Genomic DNA, 23,811 nt, shown 5'->3' on the forward strand with positions numbered 1-23,811 from the left:
GCAAACCTGTATTCCCTTCGGTGTATCATAGCCTGGGAGTCAAGTGGGTGAAACAGGTCACTTTGCCCTAGAAAGCTGCCCCTGTTGCCCATTAAATGGCCTGGACCACCAGCTGTTACTTTCAGCCAAAAAAATTTACCTGTGTGTAAATTTCTGAAACTTAACCTACATCCTAAAATAATTTCAGAAGCTCTTCAGCTAATCGTTTCATTTTTACTGTCTTCTTTCATTGTGGTTATTTAATAAACAACGCAATTGCTGTGAACAAGCGAGTGTACGGTAGCACAAAATAGGAGTTAGGTTTGTCATTGCTTTTTCTTCAGTAACACTGTCTGGCATAGCGTGGGACTGGTCATTCAGTTTGCTGCTCAACGTAAAAAATTAGCTTTCCTCAGGCATTTGAGTTTAACTAAGATTGTTCGCTGCCTCTGGCACCTGTTGAAAGGAAAATAATGAAATTGGTTTATATGTACAAAATGAAGTAGAAGGTTTGTATAATTAGCTTTTGTAAGTTTTTGCTTTACTTCCCTCTGTTTCCCCAACACTCATACGCACCTTTTTCTGATATGCCTATAGCACCCTGGTAACTAAGTGATTTTCTGGGCCCCTGAAGCCGTGCAGCCTCAGTGGGCACATTCAGGGGCACATTCTGGGCACATTCAGGGGCCAGCCTGGCTGATGCTTGCAGGATGCGTAGCTGGAGAGAAGCCAACACGTAACATCTCTGGCCGCGCATACAGGCTTAGTCTGCGTGAGCTGCCAGTGCCCTGGGTGCATTTGAATTTTGGTCCCCCTCTCCAAGTGCTGTGTCAGTTCAGGAATTTGTGGTTACTCTGGCTTTTGGCCTGTTAGTGCATGTGGTATGTGAGTTAATTTCCTGCGGTTCTGTTCAGTCCTCTCAATTTTTTCTTTACGTCTACTTAAACTAGCCTTGGGCTCGCAAGTCTACAGGGGTGGGATGTATTTTAGTCCATCTGTAAACCTGCCTTCTTGTTTTTTGGTTAATGAAACGATCTTGTATCTTGTTGTCTTCGGATTAGGGAAAATATTTTACTGGTTGTCCAAACTCTTTCCTCTTCTAATTGCAAATCATTTTTACATCTTTCAAAACAAAAATCCTTGTGTTGCAATGCAGTTTTTCCATCTGATGATATAACTAAAATAAAAATCACTTTTTAAAAAAAATAAAGCTGCAATCAAAGACTTAGGTGCAACAGCTGAGACTGAACATGTGTTAGCGGTTGGGCCGTGCTGGGTGCACTTACTGAGCACATCTTCTGGTTTAGTTTCATCAGAAAGGGATCTAGCGCTGGTGCTTAGAGAGTGCTTGGTGATCGGGCAGCCAAGGATTTTGGGAAGTTCACTTCAAAAGCTCATTCTTTATTCAAATTAAAAGGCTGGTATATATACCATGTGAGACATTTAAGAAAGTCACATCATCTGTACAATAATTTAAATTGTTTATGGTGTAATTTCTATTGTAGTGGCCAGAGATGTGCCCTCTGTGATAGGAAGATTCACTTTACCAGTGCAGGTTGTGGCTCTGGATTATCAAATGGCAATTCCAAGAGGGAGCGCAGGGACAAAGCAGAGGCTTTCAGTAAGTCAGGGAAGACAAACTTAGGGATATTCGCTGCATGTCAGCCAAGTAGGTCTCCTTGATGCTAATATGTACGTAAAATCAAAAGTTAGTATTACTGAAAACTTTTTGATAGAAATGGCTAAACGAGATTGCCTTTTTGTCAAGAAAAAACACTGAGAAAGATCTGTTTTGAAGGGAGAAAGTTACCGGGTTAAGTTTCCAGAAATAATGTTTTTCAAAGGATGTCTGGGACACAAGACATTTCTCTGAGTGTAAAAGTAAACTATTTCTATATTCCTTGAGTAAAAAATTTTACTCTATTTACCTTTTTTTCTATTTCATGTGACAATGCTAAGGTGGTATCTGGAATGTTCCTTGATTACGTGTAATGCTATGTTCTTTGGTCCTCGTGCATACTATTATGAGCAGTGCCCCCACTCCTGCTTCCAGAGAGCTAGCTCTTGTTGGAAGTACTGAAAATAAAGAGTTTGCCTATATTATGTAGGGATCTGATGCCTTCATTTATTTATCTGAGAAACTTTCTTTGCTCATTACCATCTTCCAGTGACAGAGTACCTGTTCTTATTATTGCCTTGTTGTGTTTTTAAGTGTTTTTTTTCTCCCTAGCATGTGAGTTTTATGCGTACAGGGTGAAGTGGTGAATGTGTTCACTGAAGAGTTATTTTCTTTCAACATGGAGGAGGATGCGGTTGTGGTCAGGGTAGCTTAGAATTGATCTCTGAGGGAATTGGAAAGCTGATGAACCTGATTCTCCCCTGCTTCATATTGCGCATGCTCGCTTTTGACACTGCAGCATTGTCTAAAAAGCGTATAAAATTGTATAAAAGTTCTCCTTCTGAATAGGCAGCATCTTCTGTTGGCTTTGTGCAGGCTTAGGCAATGTGAGAAGCATAAAGGCAGCGGAAAGCTGGGTGATAACTGTAGGGATGTAACAGTAATGCTGTAGCATGACTGAAGAAATCAGGAAGCACCACTGATTATTTGTGAACACTTTTCACTTATGGGATTAGCACAGCGACAGGAATTGTTCATAGGAAACCTCTCACTGAGAGACTGTCCTAAGGCAATATCCTGTGGCAATAGGATACAGCAGTATTGTCTTCTGTTGTACTGAGGGACCAGGAAACAAGGATAAAACCCTTGTTTGTGGTGTAACAAGAGGAAATAAGAGCAAACCATGCTTTATAAGTCTCTGGTGAGCTCATGGAAGATTCTAGTTATGTTTCATAGCACTATGCATACTGTCTTGCTGCCCTTAGAGATAGGAATTGGTGGTGTGCTGTGGGATTTATTTTCTTGCCCTGCACTTAGGGGCTTTCCCTCCAAGATGTCTGTATATGTTGTTGACTGACAATTCATTAATTTTTACTTTGCTTCCTATGTTCCCTGAAGGCCAACATGCCAGACTGCATTCTGCAGTGCAGTCTTTGTGCTCACTTTTGGGCAAATCGTAGCTGTCAGCAAGAGAACTTAGATGTCCCTAGAAGAAATGGAGCCTGTGCTTTAGGAGATGATCATATCGTACAGTGGGTTCTTGCTATTTGAGCAGTGATTAAGGAGTCAAATTTCAGGTAACTTCATAATAGTGAGAAATCTGTAGATGATGTTTCTGCAGTCCCCATCTCTCTTTGGCTTTTGCCAAACTTTTGCCTCTTTTTGGTTTGAACTGCATAACTTTTTTATTTTTTTTTCCCCAGTAGACAGGGCTTGATGTGACATCTGAAACCTCTGGGTAATTTCATACATCTGGCATATTTGTTTTCTTACAAAGTCAGTAAAATGCTGATGAGACTAACAAGGGCTTTCTCTACCTCCTCCTGGTTTTGGCTACTCCTGCTCAGGAATATGTTGATGTAATTGGGAAGAGTTTCATCCATTTAGTGTCTAGTAATATAATCAGTGTTCTGTAACTTTGGCAGAGGCAGGTAAAGGGCTAGTAAAATCTTTGTCAATAGACTCTGTTATCCAGAAAGGTGCTGTGAGGATAATGGTCCTTTTGAAATCTTCGCTTCCTCACCAATGGCTTCCTAAGGCAAACCTTTATCAATGTAGTATTCAAGTTGTTTTTTCTTCTCTTCCGGCCCACCCGCTTTCCTAACATTACTGACTTACACATTTTGTTGGTGGCTAGATGGCCACCCATATCAGGAATAACATGTGTTAACTCTGGTCTTATTCGGGTACCATGAGCACCCACTGATTAGATTTGGTAATATTCTGGAGTTAGTAAGATTTAAAGGAACAGTTTTATTCTGCCTTTGCATTACTGGTTCATGTATATAAAGATGTTGAGCATATAAAACTACCAAGTCTTGGGTTTCTTGTACTGATCTTTAAGGAGTTACAGCTATGCTTGCTGTGGGTTGAGTACCGGGAACTGTAGCAGTTTCTGTGACTTCCTGTTTCGCCTTAATCAGCTCCAGCTTTCTTCGGTGCTGCCAGCCCCATCTGAGTCTGTACGAGTTGCTGTGCCTGCGAAAGCCCTGTTAGCAAGTTCAGAACCATCTGACATGATTGTAATGTCTTGATCCATCAATTGCAAGTTCTGTTTTAATGTTCTCACAATATTCGCTTTTCTTGATTACACTGACAACAAGTGTCTCGCTAGTCTGTGACGACCATAAATGCAGAGGATTGAAGGAAAACCTGACAATGAAAATGCCGATAAAGATTACAGAGAGGGATCTGAGTAATACAGTGCCAATGAATTATTTTCACAAGGGGTGTATTCATTTTCAGCTGCTGATAAGATCTGAGAAGTATGTGGACTGTCATTTCATTTCTCTGTAATTCTGCGTGTTTTTTCTGTGTAAGTGCAGCACTGAGGACTTCATCTGGAGTGTTCATCTTCAGAGCATGTGAGCATATGGCTCTAGACAACTGAAAGAGATTAAATAGTGCCAGAATGGTTGTGCCAGAATGGTACAGAATTGGTGTTTGGCGAATCCTAGCCTAATACTCTCTTTTTCATTAAAAAAGAAAAAGAAAAAAAAAAAGAAAAAAGAGAGTAAAGGCTCTGTTTCTTGATGTATTCTAGGATTAACTCCATTAATTTCGAGTTACACAGCAACTCACCTTTTGATTTTGGTCCAGGCAATGCTGAAACAGCTTATACAGAGGTCTACTGTATAGATTCACCTGCCTATCCAGTTTTATTATTTTCATTTCTTATAATTGGTTTTCCAGTTTGTACTTCCCACTGAGTATTGTTTCTACTTTCTGTACTACTCAAGATACTTTTTCAGAATTTATTTGGTATTGTTCTTAATCTGATGATGTTACTAAAAATTATCTACATATTGCAGAACAGTTTTACCATGTATATATTGAAGTTTTATTTATGAAACATGTATCTGCTGTGAGACATCTGAATTATTCTTTTCAAGGTTTAGTGCTGATTTCCAAAAGTGAACACAGGTTTATGTAGGACTCTGGCTGGATTTGTGTGCTTCAGAATCTGTCTCGTGCATACAACAAAGTGTTTTGGTTTGATATGTAACCTTTTACTTACGTCATGTAAAACAAACAGGCAGACAAATATAGGTGCCAATACTATAAAAAATATGCTTAATGTGCTAGTCAACTAGTAATATCCACAGTTGCTCTGGTTTATGCCCCAGGCATAGAGAGGATTTGGAAATGCTAATTCCTCATTTTGTTTTGCCTTGTTTGCTCAAACATGTGAGCAAACGTGTATGGTTTGCTCCAAAATACTATGATTTCTCTTTACAAGAATGCTTTAATTGTTTTTCAGGGGGTAGGGGGCCTCTCGTTTTTGCTGGTTCTTCCACTTCCCACAGTCTTGCTTGTGGCTTGTCCATATGGTAGGGTATTTCTGTGTTATTTTATTAGATGTTGTCTTCACATAGGATGGCCTCACCCTGCTGTGTTAGCTCTACTATGATGTATGTCAGGCATTTAAGTATGATGAGCTAGACCTGTTTGTATGATGAAACCCCTTATTTATGGCACACAAATTTTGACTTGTGTTTTTAGAAAGTCAGAGCCAATTATTCCACAGTTGTTGTTCAGAATTGTTTTCTAAATGTAGCCTGATGTTGATGGCCAACAGTAATGATGGGCTTTTCCCTGTAGAAGTAATGTCTTTTGCCTTGTAAGTGTAACCATTTCAGTTACTTTAATCCTTTTCTCCAGCTTTGTTTTCCCCTTCAAATCCAATCAGTCACCTGAGCCTCTCTCTTATTGTGTCCATCTTGTTGCATCAAATACTAATCCTTTGGTCTTGCCTGCAGGGTAGGGCTAAATGGTGAAAATCCTTCTCCATCTGGTTTATTAAATGAGAGGTGCCAACTCCTGTCTCTGCTCTGCCAGTGATGCCAGCTTTGATTACTTGCCTGTTGTCCTCTCCTTCAGGCACCTTGTACTTTCTCTCATTTTGTTTCTATATTTAGGAGGATGGTGCAAACCTGAAGCCGTAACTTTGTTCTCTTCCAACTTTCCTTTTTAAATCTGACCTTTGGTTTGGTATTTATAGATAGTTCCCATATGTCATTAGCTGGGTAGGTGACTAGGGTCTGTGACTTCTAAACTGTTTCACTGTTACCTTGCTTTCCTAGTCATTGTTTGCAGTCCTTCTGCATTGGCTGTCTAATACGAATATTGCAAATACTCTGTGAAACAGAGAGGGGTTGTCTTTGATATGTTTCTGTTCATTATTATTAAGCAGGGTTGAGCTTTGACTGCAATTCCTGGATTTTTAATCTACTGTGGTCACAAAAGAAGAACATTTATTCTAAGAATAAGAAACAGAAAGGAACCACATAGTTTCTGATATACTTATTTCTATTTGGGTTTCATCACATTAGTTTGCTGGTGACTGTGAAGCACACAAAATATACCTCAACAAGAGATACTAAAACTATTGTACCGTTTAGCTCTGGAAAATCCAGATTGATTCTAGACATTTGTGCACAGGACAACAAAAGATACTTTTGTCAGATGAGGAAGAATAATAATGTGAATTAGCTAAAACCAGGGATTCTGAAGTTCCGTTCATCACTCTGCCTTGTGTCCCTGTGGGATCTTGAGTAGCTCAGTCCCTGTTTGCAAGCAGCGGTAATATTTTTTTTCAATGTTAATTTAGTGTAACTTTTGTACATTGTTTACTGTAAAGAAGACAACATTAAAAGTCGACTCTTCTAAACTGTTATTAGGTAGTCAATAGTAGATTCTGCAATAATTTGCCTGTGCCAAAACCAAGTAACAGTTGTATTATTACATAACAGTGGGTGACTACTGCTGATAAATAATCCATTATGTAACCATGGGTTTTTATTATGAAATAAAATGTAGTGTATTTGATTGTTGACTTCTGCTAGATTGAGATTTCAGGTTGACCTAACAGAGATCTGTGGGAAGGCTCTGGCAGGAGGTGAATGACAGAGAATATAGGTCGTTACCTTGAAATATTATATTTTCAGATGTAAATATTTAAAAACAATTGGTTTGCTGTAGCTCAAAGGATTTGGGTTTTGAGTTCAATTCAGTAACAACTCACCATGGGAGAGTTGAAGGTGCTGGAAAGAGCATGAAGGAGCTGGAATTTCATAAAAGTACAAGGCTTTTTCTTATTAACAGCTCTTTATCATCAAGAACAACAGGAACTTTAGAAACCAGGTCCTGGAATTCAAATGTGATTTTGCCAAGTCTGAGGTTTGGAAAGAGTGAGCTCACAGGTGGGACATAAGGGAGGTTTTAGCTGTTCTTCTATAATCTGTGTATTCCTTGCACCTTTTCAGGGAGTAGGCTGTGATCCTTCTTTGAGGAGGGTCTGTGTCTCCCTCTAAGTATCTCTCCCTGCAGTCTCCAAAGAAGGAAACAACAACTTTCAGGGCTCCCAGTTTCAGGCTCTGAGAAGGCTGCAGTTGCTGCTGGGGTGACATGGGAGAGCCAGAAAGAATGTGAAGGGACCAGACAGCTTGAGTACACGCTCTGTATCTCCAGAAAGGGCATTAGAGGGATCTATGTTTGTGCTCAAGCCCAAAGAACTTGAGCAGGCATTCAACACTGTCCAGATGCAGCCAGCACCTGGAGTCCAGAATCCTGGGCTGCTGGGTTCATCTGAGAGACCATCCAAGGCTGTAACTCCACAAAACTATGTTTTTTCCCTCTTCCTTTACTTAGTTTATAATGCTGACAATCTAGGAAAACAGAAATGGTGTGCTGCAGTGTCTGAGAGAATTCTAACATTTCAGTCTTGCCAGAAATGCAATGTGAATAGGCATACCCATGAGAAAACTTTAGCAGAGCTACTTGGAATAATAACTGCAGCTGCAATTTATGATTTTAGAAGCGTAACTGTTTTTCAGTGCCTAAAATTAAGTTTCAGTCATGTAAATCTTTGTATGGTACTTCTCGGTGACAATCAGTGATGGATTCCTTTAACCCTTACCCATATAGAGCAGTACCTTTTATTCCTCGGATATTTCAATGTTACTTAGTGGAATGACTTAAGAGTTAGTGAAAAGATGGTAGAATCCAGGCAAGTGCAAAAAGATGACAAGGAATTGGAGAACACCATTGTAAAGCATCCGACTTCCAGGTAATGGTTGTCTGTAGAAGTTCCCTGAGAAAGGAAAGGAGAATGTCATTTGTTCCTCTGAGGGTCTCCCCCGTAAGGTGTCTGAATTGAGACAACTAGGGTAATTGGTCATACTTTTAATACAAAAGTTTAAAAAAGAACAATTTAAAATGCTTAGATCAGTGTCAGCTCATCATGCGATGCGCTTGGCTGTATATGTGTATAAACAGAAGATGTATAGAAAGAGGATGTTGTTACTCTTAAGTCAGTCCAGCTGATTAAAGAAAATGTAATGGGATTTCAAAGCACTCAGGTCAGTTTGGTAGGCTTGGGTAACTGTTGGGTATTAGAGAAAGTATCTGTGAGGCTTGAAGGGGTTTCTAGTCCAAGTATGTTTGTGGCTGAGAACTTCTAACCACAAATACGCTATTTTTTCCATCTCCACTTGAGTTGTTCAGAAGGACTTTACAGGGTTAGCAGGGAGCAGAGCTCGTGAGCTGGACAGCCTGGCTATTGGGGTTTCAGAAGGATGCTCCTAGACAGGCCTGTCTTCCCCAAATGTTTGACAAATCACAATTTTCCAAGGAAGAAGATGTTTTATCAGCATTTTTGCAGCCGCATACCACATAGTTTCTGATTTACTTATTTCTATTTGGATTTCATCACATTAGTTTGCTGGTGACTGTGAAGCACACAAAATATGCCTCAACAAGAGATATTGAAACTATTTTACCGTTTAGCTCTGGAGAATCCAGATTACTTCTAGACATTTGTGCACAGGACAACAACAGATACTTTTGTCAGATGAGGGAGACTAATAATGTGAATTAGCTAAAACCAGGGATTCTAAAGTTCTGTTCATCACTCTGCCTTGTGTGAATTAACTAAAACCAGAGATTCTGAAGTTCCATTCATCACTCAGGCCACTCAGTAGTTTCATACCTCTGGCAGCAAGAAGTGATACTGTGTGATTTGCAGTGTACCATGGGTCACGTCAACCATCAACTGTTCACTGCAGGTGAACAGTTGATGCAGGTGAACTGCAGGTGAACAGTTAGTTCAGTGGTTAAGTCATGGATCAAGCACTGTCCTGTTAAACCAGCAGTTTTGTTAATACTGGTATTAATCAGTGTATGGGCTACATCACAAGATTCACCTGCAGGTCAGTGAACCTTTATCTTCACGTAGATGAAACTATTAAAAGCCTGCTTTGGGGGCTGGGTGTACAAAGGCTTTGCAAGCTGCAAGTGATCTTTGGGCTGCACTTACAGAACAACTGCTTTAAACTATGTGATAAATAGTTATGAACTGCACACATTCAGAGTTGTTCTGTAGAATTCAGCATCTGTTTATAGGCAAGCTAGATTTGAAACAAATACCGTTTCCAGTGAATAATTTAAGTAACTCCACTATGCTTACACAGAAGTGTAGTACAGAGTATTTTACAGAAACAAATTTTTGCTTGACAGATGCAAGCTAATTCAGCCTGTGCGTATTAGCTTGTAAAACACAGTCCTGCTTCTAAAATTATACGATACACTTCTTTCTAAGTGCATACAGGTTTTTAACAGATTTTCTATTTATATTATTCATGAAGTTATATATGTGGTCTCAGTGTTAACATTAATCATTAACAATCTGTAAGATATTTTCCTGCATAGTGTTCTTCAGGGGCGAAAAATCATTCCTAGTTAGCATTTGAACACTGGGAGGAAAGTTCCCGTTTTTTATTCTGTTACTGTCTTGCAGTGTTGCACTAGATGGGCTTCAGTGGTTTCGTATCTTGGGCTCTAAGGCTGTGGTGTGTGCACAAGTCTGTGAATGCAGGTGACTCGCTGCATGCCCTTCCTCAGGGAGGCTGTCTGGGTAGAAGAGGACAGGCGGGTGAGGACAGGCGGGGAAGCCCATGGTCTCCCCTGACAGCTCTCTTCTTCTGGAGCTACCAGAGGTGACCTTGGAGAGCTGCGGTATTCCCACGGCTGTCACTTTTCAGGTAGTCTGGAATCTCATCATGTCCCTAAATCCAGTTCACCTTCTCCACCACCACAATTCATCCAATCTGACTGGCTGTGTGCCCGTATCTCTTGGTTAAGGTCCAAAAGCATTTGTATATTTAAATTTATGTACAGGCTATAAAAGTCATTATCATTATTGTACATTCCAACAAAAGCCTCCAGCCTGCTGCCTTTTCTCCAACAACATTTTCCTCAGCATCATGAATTAACTAATGAAAAGGAAAGAAAATTGTATTGTTTCAGACAGCCTCTCTTCCAGCAGAGACTCTCGTAGGCACTCTTCATTAGATATTAAAGAAATCCATAAAATGTTAAAAGTGGGATTGAGAATAATCTTTTCTCTCCCCTTCAGCAGATGGTAAATCAGCATATCTCCAGGATTAAATCAGACGAGCACAAACCTTCAAACTGTAAGCAAAATAGTATGAGTATATAGTATGTATTGAAGAGCACGACAAACTTGATATCTAAAACAAAACAGTGAGAAAGTGTTGCCATTTGACAGCAATTTCTCTTTTTCTTTTGAGGAAGGAAAATGACTTGAATTCTCAAGACTTAACTGTTTTCTTGGGAAACCCCTACATTCATTTCCTCATGGCAGCTGCTGTGTACCAGGTGTTCTTCCTGCGTGCTCCCAAAGAAACCACCAGCACGGGAAGATCCCCAAAACTGATTCAATCATTCTCCCAACCATGCTTTGCACTGGAAAGATTTCTTTTTCAGCCTGACACTCTTCATTTCCCAGACACAACACTAATTGCCAGGAAAGGAGCTGTTCAGAGGAAATATGTACCTATTGGGACATTTTGTATTTCATCTGATGTAGATTATGAAGCTTTTGGGAGAATCTGCCACAGTCAACAAATGCAGCTGGGGAAAAAATGCTCACACTTGGCATGACATTTTGCCATGCTGCTCAGTATTTAGTCCTAGTTCACAGGAGTTATTATAATGTTATAATAAGCTTTAAAAATATATTCTGTTGCTAAAAGGAACTTTTCTGTTTACAGTGGATTTCAAGTTTGAGACTGAAAAATTCAGGGTGTATCTGTAACTTTGGAGCAACAAACAAGACTTGCCTGAGTTTTGAAAATAAAAACATACCATTTTATTGGAGAATGAGTTTATCAAATCACTGTAATACACTATTAGATAAAGTATCCTTATCACTTAGAGTGTTGTTGTATGATAGGTGAACTAAATAGGCAAATATAATGATCAGGTGATGTTAAAATAGTTCCTTTCATGTGGCACTACTAAAATCTCTCACTTGAGGGGAAAAATAAGTGGTACCCCCTCTGTATTATTTTTACTAACATACTTTTTATTCTCTTGACCTGAAGTTTTTTTTTTACTTGAATAGCGGAAGTGTTGGATTGTTTAATAGAACATCAAAAAGGAGTTTAATCTATAGAAATAAGATCTGTGGGAGTAAAAGAAGCATTTATGGGATGAAGATGTTTCAGAGTTTCAGTTTTCTTCAGCAAATATAGGGGCTCACCCAGACAAGTGTCTTGCAGTGGCTTTTGGTTTATTCACTGCCTGAGACTGCATCCAGTCAGGCCCTTTGCTCTTTCTTCTCATATCCAGTCAGTTTTTAAAGCCTTTTTTTTTCCCCCTTCTATTGAAGTTAATGGAAGATATTCACTGATTTTCAGTGGAAACAGGGTTATACTCACAAACAGCAGAAAAGATGACTAGATTTCTCCATTTCCTCTCTTCTATTTCACTCCTGAGATTTACTTCCATGCTATCTATGGTGGTGATACCTAAGTTATTCTACTGTCTAGTTTTTTACTTTTAAAAGCTCTCCCCTTTTATCCGTCTACACAGTTGCCTTTGGTGCTAAGATACTGTTCTTTCTCCTGCTGTCTTCACAGACTTGTTTCCCCTCTGTCATTCCCATTCCTACCTTGCGGATTTTTTCTAGACTGCCCTTGTGTTCCTGTTGACCCTTAAGTCTTACTTTGTACCCTTTAAAAATGTGTTTCCAGGAGGCTTTGTTTGCATTGCCCCAACCTATTGTAGGGAAAATCTATTCCTAAATGCATTTGAGTTTAAGATAGGTTTGTATTTCAATTTTTTTATGGAAAACAGTGTCCAAAGACTGTACTGCTCTGAATGGTGTGTGGTGTGGAGAAGGAAGGGAAGAAGAAAAGCTGCATCCACACTCTCTTCCGTGTGTTTGAAACTTTTCCCTGCCTCCTTTCAGACCTCGCTCCCCTCTATTTACCTGTGTGGTCAGCTGATTAAAAGGAAGAAGTTTTATAGTGGGTAAGACCAGTATTCTCCATCCCTACTCTTTTCCTTCAGCTCACTGAAAGTGTTGGCTGCATGTTACTGTCTACCATGACCATCTTTTGAAAGGAGGAGGAACCTCCCCGTACTGTCCTGTAATATATTGTATTCAACGCCACAGGAGGCTCAAGTTTCTGGTGTGACTTAACTTGATGTGACTCAAGTTTCTGGTGTGACTTAACTTAACCATGCCTGTGTATGGGAGAGCTTGACTTTCCCGGCTAATTACTCTCTGCAATGAAGCAGAGACTTGGAAGCACTGATACAGTGATTGATCCTACCATGAAAGCTCAGATGTCTCTTCACACCTGTTTGTGTCTGATAATGTAAGAATTCATTATCAATAACAACAAATGTCATTAAATGGAGGAGGTATGAAGGCCAGATCAGTATTCTAGACAGCTAGCTGTTATTTAGTTTATGTATTGCTAGCCCTGTGATGCCTCTTTGTCTGATTCTCTGCTTTCTGAATAAAGAAAATGTTGTTGTTGTTGTTGTTTTGGTTTTTCTGTTTGGATTTATTTATATCCTTCCTGTAGGTATAAAATATAACATCTGTTTCCAGTGAGGTTTTTTTAATTTGTCCTGTGTGCTCACTGGTCTCTGGTGATAGAGGGGTCACTGAAGATATAAATATGGCTTCTGCTCAAGGCTGAGAAGCCAGGAGTTGAACAAAAAATAAAAAGAAACCCCATGAAGCCAGAAGCCTTGCAGCTGCTGGTAATTAGGATTGTCATTGGCGTTCCCTCCAGGAGGCCTGTACTAACATACCTATGGTAGCGTGCAGCAGGCAGCTGCGTTCTCACAAAGCGGGGATGTAAACACAGGAGGAGGGAGCTTGGTTGTTCATATTGAGCAGAAGGAGGCCAAACAGGTGTATGACTTAAATGGTTCCCTCAAGGTATTGTCAGCTGCTGGAGAGTCATCCTCACATCTGTAAGATGCAGAAAGTTTCTTTTTCAGTTGAGGAGCAGCTGATGCAAGCCTCCATTTCCTACAGACGTTTGGAAAGGATTGTTCAGACTTTCCTACTTTCCCAGCAGTTGGATAGTCCCAGGGTGGAATTCATTGGACTTGCTTCATTTGATCATTTTACCATTCACAGTTGTTTTCTGCTTCTTGTTTGACAAACTGTATCTAATCGACGCTATTTTTTAAAAAATTCTGTGGTTATCATAGAATTCCCTTGATGCGTGTGGTACTGAATATTATAATGAAATACAAACATATACGTGTTAGTTGCATTCTGCAGCCTAGCAGATGTAATTGCGTCAAAGCTATTATGCTTATTTGGTAAAGCCTAATTTTAATAAGTGTCTAGCACTGATTAGATGCAGTTTTCTAAATGTTAATTTAAATGGAGTCCATGTGGTAACAGAGTAATGCTGTACTCTTTTTCAAAGGGAGTTTTCCTCGGTAAGGCCAATAGTTTCTGGAGTCTCTCTTACACTTCATTACACTTGTGCAGATGCTACATCAATTAAAGGTTGGTGCAAAGTAATCTGGAAGAGACTGTATAACTAGACTCCAAATATTCTATCCTTGGTAACAGACTGCTATATTATTTAATTCCGTATTTGTACCACATCATGTTTTTGCTCCGTAGTTTCTTAAAATTTTCTGTGCATATTTGTATTTTGTTTCAAATTTAACAGTCTTGCTATTATTTCAAATTAATGTAAACTAACAAATCAAATCCTACAAAGCCAATATAAGAAGCAAACAAAGCAAGTGAATCTTGGGACAAATGATGACAGAAACACAAAATTAGGCTGAATTTATTTCTTTTATATTTTGCCAAGTGGCTGTAAATGGGGAATAGTCTTGATTTTATTTTTAAAGACCTAATCCTCCTGAGAAGATTAACAATACTTTTGACATTTTGACTAATTCTGTTACGGTTTGGCCTCTCTATCCAGATAATGGTGAGAATCTTGAAAGAACATACACAGTCTGAGTGCGCACAAGGACAAGTTTTGTTTTTTAAGGACTTTATGGTGCTGGAAAAGGGGATTTGCTTGAATGGAGTTCAGCCCTTGCTGTGCTGCTCTCAATGAAGAGAAAGATACAGGAGTGAGGTACTCATGAGTAGCTATTCTCTGTAGCTAAGCAGGAGATCAAGATGTACAGTTTCCCTTCTGTTTTGCTGCAGGATGTTCCATCACTCCTTTAAAGTGTAAAGCTTTGTATGTGAGGGGCTTTTCTGCAATAGATAGAATATACAACTGAAAAAATAGAACCGAAGTATGAGGAGGATGTGAGTCTATTACCGAGAGTTAAGGCTGTGGTCTTGCTATGGGTATAGCTAGCGATCAGTATAGTCATGGTTCCATTCAGGAATGTATTTTATGATTTAAGTCGATAATAACAAACTAGCTGACCTGATATGGATGTTTAGTTTATATGTGGTTGGTACAGTGAATATGGCATGGGTCCTGTAGAAAATAGGCAGTCATGTATGTAATTAGAGTCTCACAACGTGTTTGTATGGGTGAGTAAACTAAAGATACTTAGACAACATTCATTTTGTATTTCCCAATCCTAGATTGCTTTATGAAGTTGGTGTGAAGAATTGTGCATTGAGGATGTATGTGTACACACTATGGCTGAAGTAGATCTTTGTAAACTTTCATATAACCAAGTTTTGGGTTTTTTTCTTTCAGTCATGTTAGAGTTCTTGTAATGTCATGCTTACTTCTCCCTTTAGGAGATTGCTATCTTTGCCTGAGGCTTCAACTTGAGATGTGTTTTCCATCAGAACATCCAGTTTAGCTTGAAGCACTGGTTCTTACACAGTTTACTTGTCCTTGGGCATTTTAACTTATCTTAGAGATAAGGCTTGGTAATCTAGGGATGAAGTAATGAGGCATGCAAGGTCAGCTACCACCCTAACAAGAGTTAGAACTGACCTGACACCAGCAGCACATCTTTTCATCCACACCTTTTAGTTTCTCCGCATTTGATTATTTTACTCAGAAGAGAAACTAACTAGCTGCCTCTTGACTTTTTTATCCTTCCTTTACACTTTTCTGTAAGATGTAAGCCACATCTGTTTCTTACTAATCATTTGATGTGCACTTCTAACAGAGAACTTGCTTTATTTTTTGGAGCCTTTCCTCTGCTTTGTTATTCATACTGTGATACTTCTCTTAAATACATTCTAAGATGTGAAATCTAGGGGTTTATCAAAAGCAAAACCCAACCACTTTCTTTATCTGAATCTTGTCAGCTGTTGAACAGGAATGTTGAGACTGAGTGATGGTGAGTTTGTATTAATGTTAATAGGTTTGTAAAGGATTAATCTAGCTACATGTGTTCAATTTTTTAAGTAGTTTAAATATGGAGATGAGGTGATCCAGTAGATCTAAAATCAGAGGAACAGGTGCTTTTGTTAAATAAAAAACAATAATAAAAGAACTGCCCACCCCCTCTCCTCTACTAAACATCAAACTATGGTATTGGAGTATGGGTATGTTAGATATTAAATGGCCTAATTACCCTTAAAGTTTTGCAAAATGAATTCAGGCTTGCTGGATGACAGCGTTTTCAGAGAGAGTGTTGAAGCAGCAGAAGCTGATGGCACACCCAGGTGTTAGTAGGAAACACCAGAGATGCACCTTGCTTGCCTGTAGGTACCAATGTTGCAAAGATGAATGCTGATTCTGAGTCGAAGTTGCTTTGTGATCTCCCTAGCTGGTTTTATGTGATGCTTTTCTTTCTTTTCTTTTTCAAGGGGCAGGGAATAGTAAATGCAAGTCAGATTTTTTTTTTTTTTTTAGTAAAATCCTTTATCTTTAGAAAGAATAGCCACAAAGTCATGTTTGTTCAGACTCAGTGGAAAAAAAAAATCTTCCCTGCCCACCAGTACCAAAATTCTTTCTCCTGAACCACATCCTCTTTGCCTTGTTTTGAGCCAAACTCAGGACTGTTTCTCTCCATCTTCATCTGTTACACATAGAGTCTGCTAGTAATTTCTTTTCTATTTTGTTTAGTTAATTCTTGCTCAGGTCTTGCCATATGGTCAGCAGCCTTTCCAGTTTTTGGTTATCTCTGCATAAAAGGGGCTTAATTTACTTTACTGAGAATTTTTTTGATGTACTCTTTGATACTTTATTAAGCAATCTGTTATGTAGATATACTTAACACATGGCATGTTTTGCATGCATGTAAACCTTAATCAGGTATATCCCAGGATGCTTAAGTTTCTGCCACAAATGTTTTCTATGTGAGTTCATCTTGTAGCATGAGGAATATACAGGACTGTGATATTGCCTTGTGCCTTTGTACTGATAATGCTTAAGGTCCATTTCCCTTTTTGTAGCAATCATTTGGACAGTCATCCGTTCCCTTCAGGTGCCGGTATCATCTGAACAGTTGCTGGCTCTGCCTGCCTGGGCAAAAATGTCTTAATTTGGGTAGTTGGGTTTACCTTTATAATCTTGGCAAAATAGTAGTTTGAGCATAAAAATAGCAAGACTACCAGGTGACATCAAGGTTTATTTTTTGGGCTAGCTGGGGTAAATATTTTACCTCCAAACATTCGTTCATTTGAGGTGTGTAAGCATGCGTACATTTCAGTGGGTTGTCAGAAGCTTTATTCACAGTTGTGGTGGAGCGTCGGGATTGAGCATCTGAAAGAAATGTAGTTGCTACTTATATTGGAGAAACAAATACATTTTTTGGGGTTTCTTTTGTTGAGCATCTGGGAAATAACAAGGGGAGTGAAGTCAGTACAGGTGGTGATAAAACTTGAATTACTGCAGTTCAGCGTACAGGGCATGTTAGTACTAAGACGTCATCTTGCCAGAAGACACAGGTGAATGGGTTCATTTAAAATGAGCAGAAACTGTTTCTACTCAGCTGTTGAATGTAGGGGTTTTTTGGAACATTAATACAGGAAATTGTCATCTCTCTTTTTTTTTCAGTGTGTTGTTTATTTTATGTTTTTTGGAAAGTCTCCTGGTTAACATGCTGGGTATATTCCCAGACACTCAAAGAAATATTAAACATATGCAGCAAATTGTCGCATTTGAAAAGTGGGGGTGAGTGGGCCTTTTTTTTTTTTTTTTTTTTTTTACAGCGACAAAGGGAAAGAGAAAAATATGAAAGATCTGAATTTATAAGTCTACATGAGTTTATCCCACTCGGGGGGATTATGTGGCACATGAGATTCTGAGTACCAGGGTAACTCTGTTACTTCAAAGGTGAGCTATGGGTCACCCGACCTGCAGAGCTGATGAGGAGAAGGGGCACTGGCCTTCGCATGAGGTTCAGCCATAAACAACTGGGAGCAATAACTTCCTAAACTGTTGCCACCTAATAAACAGATCTGTCTACACTCTGAAGCAGCTCCCCTAAGACCTCTGTAACTGATTTTTAGTATTTTGTTTTCAAATAAATGTTTTTACATATCTACTCTGTGGGTTATGTTATTGATTACAATATGACTTGTTATAGTTGAGAAGGATTTATTCTTCTAAACAAATAGAACTGAATAATCTCTCCCATTTTACCTAATCGAGATCCTTAGAAAGTGGATTTCGTCCTTCCTCCTCACCACATCTCCTCCAGGAATTAAGTGGGTTTTTTCCAGTTTAGAAGACTTAAAAATCCCCCATTTTTTAAAAAATTTTCTTTAAATGTATAGAAATATGTGCCTGCTACTGTACATAGGCTCATAGGTGAAGATTTTCACATATTGGACGTGATCTTGGGCAACCGGCTCTGCATGGCCCTGCTTGAGCAGCGGAGTTGGACCAGATGACCTTGAGAGGTCCCTGCCAACTTCAATGTTATTATATGGAAAAATAGTATTAAAATTTGTAAGAGTTGATGTGAAGAATGTCTGTAATCTGGTTTGAAAGCTTCAGCTCTAACCCTTCTTCATAGGGTAACATGTAGGTAAAGATATGGTTTAGCTTTAGAGATTTCCTTTGGATACTTTATTGACTGGCATTTCACTGATAAAGTCAGAATTTAGTAACTGAGACAAACAGACAAATAGGCTATTCATAAGAACATTGAGGAAGCCTGAATATTTTACATATATTGAAAATGCCTCTTGAGTAGTGACTGAAACGTGAGAATTACAAAGGAGACCTGAAATAAAGGGTTGCAGATGTATTATTTCAGCTTACAGATTTACTGCAGAGGATGGACAGTACTGAAGAGCTGCTTATTCAGAGTTTTACCCTAATATTTCAATGCACAGTTTTAAGCTTATTTTAGGATTTAGGACATGTAATTTTATAACAGTTGATTTCCAGTCATTATTGTGGTATCAGAATGGTTCTCAAGTGTTCATTGAGTCTGTCTTCTTGAAACAAAGAGTATTTTTATTCCCTTTTTTTCCTGTCTGTGAAACAAAGAGTATTTTTATTCCCATTTTACAAGTGGGAAATTAAGGTAATGAATGATTTAATATTGGGAGTATTTGTGAATTTGAGCATACCTCTAGATCCTGATTTCTCTTTGTTCCCACACGTGGTTTTTTTCCGCTGTATCTGGCTTGGTTATACAACTTCACTTTAAAAGTGTTGACTTCAGCTGCAGCTGTAATGCTCAGAAGTTCTGCAAGTTAGATCCAAAAATCTCAACAGAAGCACCAGAAAATGAGAAATATACAAATAATGGCCGAATGTGAAAAAACATTGAAGGAACTTGTTAAGGACCTTGTCTGTTACCTTTCAGTGATGCTGTGGTGTCAGATGTGGAATCACTCCAGTTAGCTCTGCGCGCAGCGGTGGTAGAAGGAGCCTGTGGAAGGGAAATAATTGTCTTAAACAGTCATGGAACTGTCTGCAGCTTTCTGAGAGGAAAGAAGTCGCTCCGTATCACACTGTGAATGTCTGAGGAACTTTGTGATTCGTTCCACCACCCCCCCCTTATCTCCACAAGGCATAGCTATTCCTAAATGGAAGACACTGAAGCCTTACATCTAGTGGTGCATATTTTTCTTCTTCTTTGCATGATTTGTGTAAAGTTAGTTGTTGGGTTTTTTTTTTTTTAGTTCTCTTTCGTCTACAGGTAGTGGTTGAAATCTTGAGTGTACTGAGAACAAATAAGTGTGCGGTTTTTTTATGGTCTTACTGTCTTATTTTTCCTGAAGCCTCTGATATTAGTGCTCTTCAAAATAAATCTCCAGTCTGATGTTGAAATAGTTGAAGTAGTGAATTATAATTTCATTACTTGTCACAGGGAAAAAAAAGCACTTCTTACGAACTGTTCACTTACTGGCTTTTCAGTGCTTTTCTTCCTGATAAAGCAGTGAAGTGTGGTATCAGAGGATTTACTACTGTAATGTCAAAGCATGGCAATGACCTAAATAGAGCTGACACAGAATAGCCTTCCAGACATACGGAACGGTGACAGTCAGATACTCTGATTAGTATAAAAACACTTGCTGTATTTTATCGAAAGGTTTATTTAAAAATAGTAAAAATATCCTTTTTGAGAGTCTGCTGGGGGTGGTAGTGAAAGTATTCTTTTTAATAATTCTATAATAATGATAATAACTTATGGAACTAAGTTGTTAACATCGTGTTTTTATTTTTCTTTTCACAGTCCACATACTGGGTGGCAGAATTACCAGCCTGATGTGCCCCGGATTCCCACTGCTTGCATCTCTGTGGAAGACGCCGAAATGATGTCACGGATGTCGTTCCGGGGCACTAAGATCGTTGTGCACCTGAAGATGGGGGCTAAGACCTATCCAGACTCTCCTTCGTTTAACACTGTGGCAGAGATAGTTGGAAGCAAGTACCCAGAGCAGGTGAGTGAGGATATACAAAAATAAACTTATTTTGTTCTTTAAAAATATGAAAAAACAAACCCAAAGAACAGCCCTTCCTAAGAAATCCGTCAAACGAGTAACTCGTAGTCACCTACTCTTGTACATTTGAGACATCTCAGCTTTTCAGTCTTTTTCAGGTAGCAGGTTTAAACCACCAGGCTCAGTTCTAACGTACTAGGATATATTTTAGAAAACTATAAGAATTACTGTGTTCTAAGAACAGGAAATTCAACTAAACTGCACACAATTTAACCTCCTCCTTTTTGTTTCCCTGCCTTAAAGCTCACTTTAAATAGTACCATCTGCATAGGCTTACAAAGAAGTGTGTATGTAAGCAGTAAGTGAAATCCTATCACTATAAAGAATACAGTTATTATTTTAAATAACAAGTAGTAAGTTAAGGTTGCCATAATGATTTGTGCTTGGAGTTTGCTTATTGTCCTGTTAATAATCTTCAAGTGATTTCTTGATCAGGCAAATAAGCCACGTTCTGCTGTCCGGAAATAAAAAACTGTTTTGCCTGAGTTTTTCCTCAAATGTAAAAGTGAATGCAGGATGTCAGTTTAACTTTTTTGAAGATGTTTTTTCTTGTGCTGCATTTAGCAGGCATTGTATGTGTGTTAGTTTGGAAGAATAAGCCATCTGTGGTAAAAAGTGTCTGCAAATTCTGTTTGAACACTAGTTAATCCTAAATTGTTGGTTTCAATTTTAAGACTTTTCCTCTTGCTTTCTCTTTTCTTCCAACTTCTTAGCCAAAAATCATACAAACTAAATTCATGGTGCTGAAGGATTTGTGCCTGGTATGAGGTCTTCTATGTCAGCTTACAACATGGAGTGATTTTTCTGGCAGTGTGGTTTATTGTGAAAATGCTGATGCAACCTCAGTTACAGCAGCACTAGAAATTGCTGCTGAAGTACATCTACTGAGCCACGATTCTTTTTTAAACATTGTAGTTTTCTAACTTCAATGGAAAATAAGAATGACTATCTCTGTCCTTTAAACCAGACATAGTTCTTACAAGATTTTATCTTTTCTGAGATAGTAGTTCTGCAGCTCTGCCTTGTGATGTCTAGAGATTCTCCGTGTTAGCATGAATGTAGTTTCAGAAGCTTGATCACTGGGCAGGGAAAAAGTAACAATCATTGTGGTTGATCGGTTTATATACCATCACCTATGAGTTTAGCTTAATGAAACATATGCTTACCAAGTTAATGACAATGCCCCAACTTCTAAATTAGGGTACAGCTACTTTAATTTTATGTCATCTGAATTTTTAGCAGTGCTTCTAACCAGCTAATAGGCTGTCTTTCCTGAATTATGTTTGGTGTATTTCAAAATGACAACATTTCAATTCAGATTATAAAGTGTCCAAATGTAACCTTCAAAGATGCATTGAGATGCTTGCATGTACTTGATTTTCTCTTTGCTGTCCTGCTCTGTTTCTTTAAGTAATGAAATGGATTGGGATCTCTTTACTTCTTCCACTGAGAAGCTCAGTTTTTTGAAACACTGAGTAAAGACTTATTTACAAGCCCCCTGCTGATGTTAATGGGAGTGGTAGTGGACACACTTTGAAAATGTAACCAAGAAACAGAAAAATAAAACAAGTGAATGTTTAGGTTTTTTAGTACTCAGTTCCTCTTGGAGCCTTAATAGGTGCTTCACCACGCTCATTCCACTTTGTTACTCCGGTAAAAATGAGAACCATCTAGCTATTTAGGCAATAAAATACATTGCAGACCCAAACTCTTACAAGGCCTTTTATGCCAAAGTGTTTCAAAATGCATTACAAATCCAGGGAAATAGAAAGGTGCCATTTCCACGGGCCAAAATTTCAGTTTAAGTTTTGAATTGAAACAAAAGCAAATCTGGATCTCTGAACTCTGGGTGAGAAATCAGCAGTGGGTGGTATTGCTCTTACAAAGGTCTAAAGCAAAACAGTTTGAAATTAGGCTGAAGCCTGTGAAACGTAACTGGTCACAGGTATTGCAGCAAATTATAACTTAAAAAACTGGAACTTAATTGAAAATGAGGGTCACTGTGGATACTGAAGAAGTCTGGTGAGAAGTGATTCAGTTCTAGATATAACTGCATGTTCGGCATGTTTGTATTCATCTATATATTGGCCAGAATTTAATATACTGTGTGATTTGTAAATAATTCATTAATTCCTCTTGTGAGATTTTAGCATGTTTATTAATATAGTCACTGAGAACCAAAATCATATTTGTCTGAAAATGTTATCTGTTACAAGCCATGTTGAATATTATTACTAAAATCCTTGAAAGGGGAAAACGATTTATTGGTTTTTCTTACCTTTTTTTTTTTTTGCTTTATTTGCCCACTTTTGCAGCATGTCCACTTCAGTTTCTCCTTTTTAAGTAGTTTTCCCAAGTGTTTGTGTGGATTCTTTCATATAGCAATGGAGGAAAAAAAAGTAAAACTAGGAAAATGTTAAGGTAAACAGACAAAAAAGTAGTTTAAATACTTCTGACATATTTTCCTAAAAGTTTGCCTTATTTTAGACTTAGTGTTCTTGAAGTCTTGTAATACATGCTTTGTTTTGCTGTTGCAAGAAATGTTTGATATCATCAAAATTGATACTCAGAATTGTCAAACTTGCAAACCTTTGTTTAGGCACCTGTGCTTATCTTTAACACATGTACGTTTCTGAACAACTTAAAGCAATAAAAGAAATATAATTACTGCTTTGTGAAGCATCAAGCTCTCAGGAATGCATTCATCTTCAGAAGTGATGATATGATATGGGTGCAGATGTTCTGTTGCTTTTTGAGGCAGCTCTGCACCCAAGGCACACAGGTACTTTCGAAAAGTTAACCCACTGATACTTCAGGTTTCTGTTTTGCTTTATCCTTTCTGTTTGGCTAGACAGTAGCAGTAAGCAAATGCTTTAGCATCAATTGCTCCAACTAAGAAAAATGTACTTTGAAACCTACTGTAAGTTGCAACTTTGCACTACCAGGTTTTCAGGTGGTGTAGAAAGCATCTGAACAGAAAAAGGAAATGGATTTTGTCATGCTGTCAGTAAAGTTCAGTGTCTCACCAATGTCTCTGTTCTGTTTATCTTTGTATTATCCCTTCTAAGTTAGAGAAGGGCTGCTCTCCCCAGACAGGACCCTTCTTAATGTCAGAGCGGGCATGACTGTGCATGTTCTGAGCAAAGACATCCACCATCCTCGCTGTCAGTCCCGAGGTCCTCATTTAGTGCCTGCTGAGCTCTGAATCCCTCTAAGTGCCCAAAGGAGGTGAGCCTGTCCCCATAAGACAATGAGTTCAAGATCAGGCTGTTCTTCATATATGCAAGTAGGAAGCAGTGGGACCAAACATGCTATGACTTGATGCCCTGGCAGCCTTTCTGAGCTTGGGATCTCATTCTCACGGTGCTTAGGACAGCAGCGAGAGCGTAAAACCTGTGGGTTGTGGGACTTAACATAATTAAGCCTATATGACTGCTGACAGTTGAGCCAAAGAGTTTGTGAAATGGGAAAGGTATGGTAGCAGAACCTGCTGAGGTCCAGGCTGTTGCAGGCTAGAGACATT

At 38.7% G+C, this 23,811-nt stretch overlaps 1 protein-coding gene across 6 annotated transcripts in view; it reads left to right on the top strand.

Annotated features, from left to right (window-relative positions):
* Positions 1–23,811, top strand: part of CPQ (carboxypeptidase Q) — a 211,039-nt gene that overhangs the window by 49,923 nt on the left and 137,305 nt on the right. For all 6 annotated transcript variants that reach the window (XM_075495001.1, XM_075494996.1, XM_075495000.1 and 3 more), the window contains one exon: positions 20,021–20,228. In XM_075495001.1, coding sequence (XP_075351116.1) covers positions 20,021–20,228 — 208 coding nt within the window. The remainder of the gene's footprint in view (positions 1–20,020; positions 20,229–23,811) is intronic.

The sequence above is a fragment of the Mycteria americana genome, chromosome 2, assembly GCF_035582795.1.
Source record: "Mycteria americana isolate JAX WOST 10 ecotype Jacksonville Zoo and Gardens chromosome 2, USCA_MyAme_1.0, whole genome shotgun sequence".
NCBI classification, from domain to species: domain Eukaryota; kingdom Metazoa; phylum Chordata; class Aves; order Ciconiiformes; family Ciconiidae; genus Mycteria; species Mycteria americana.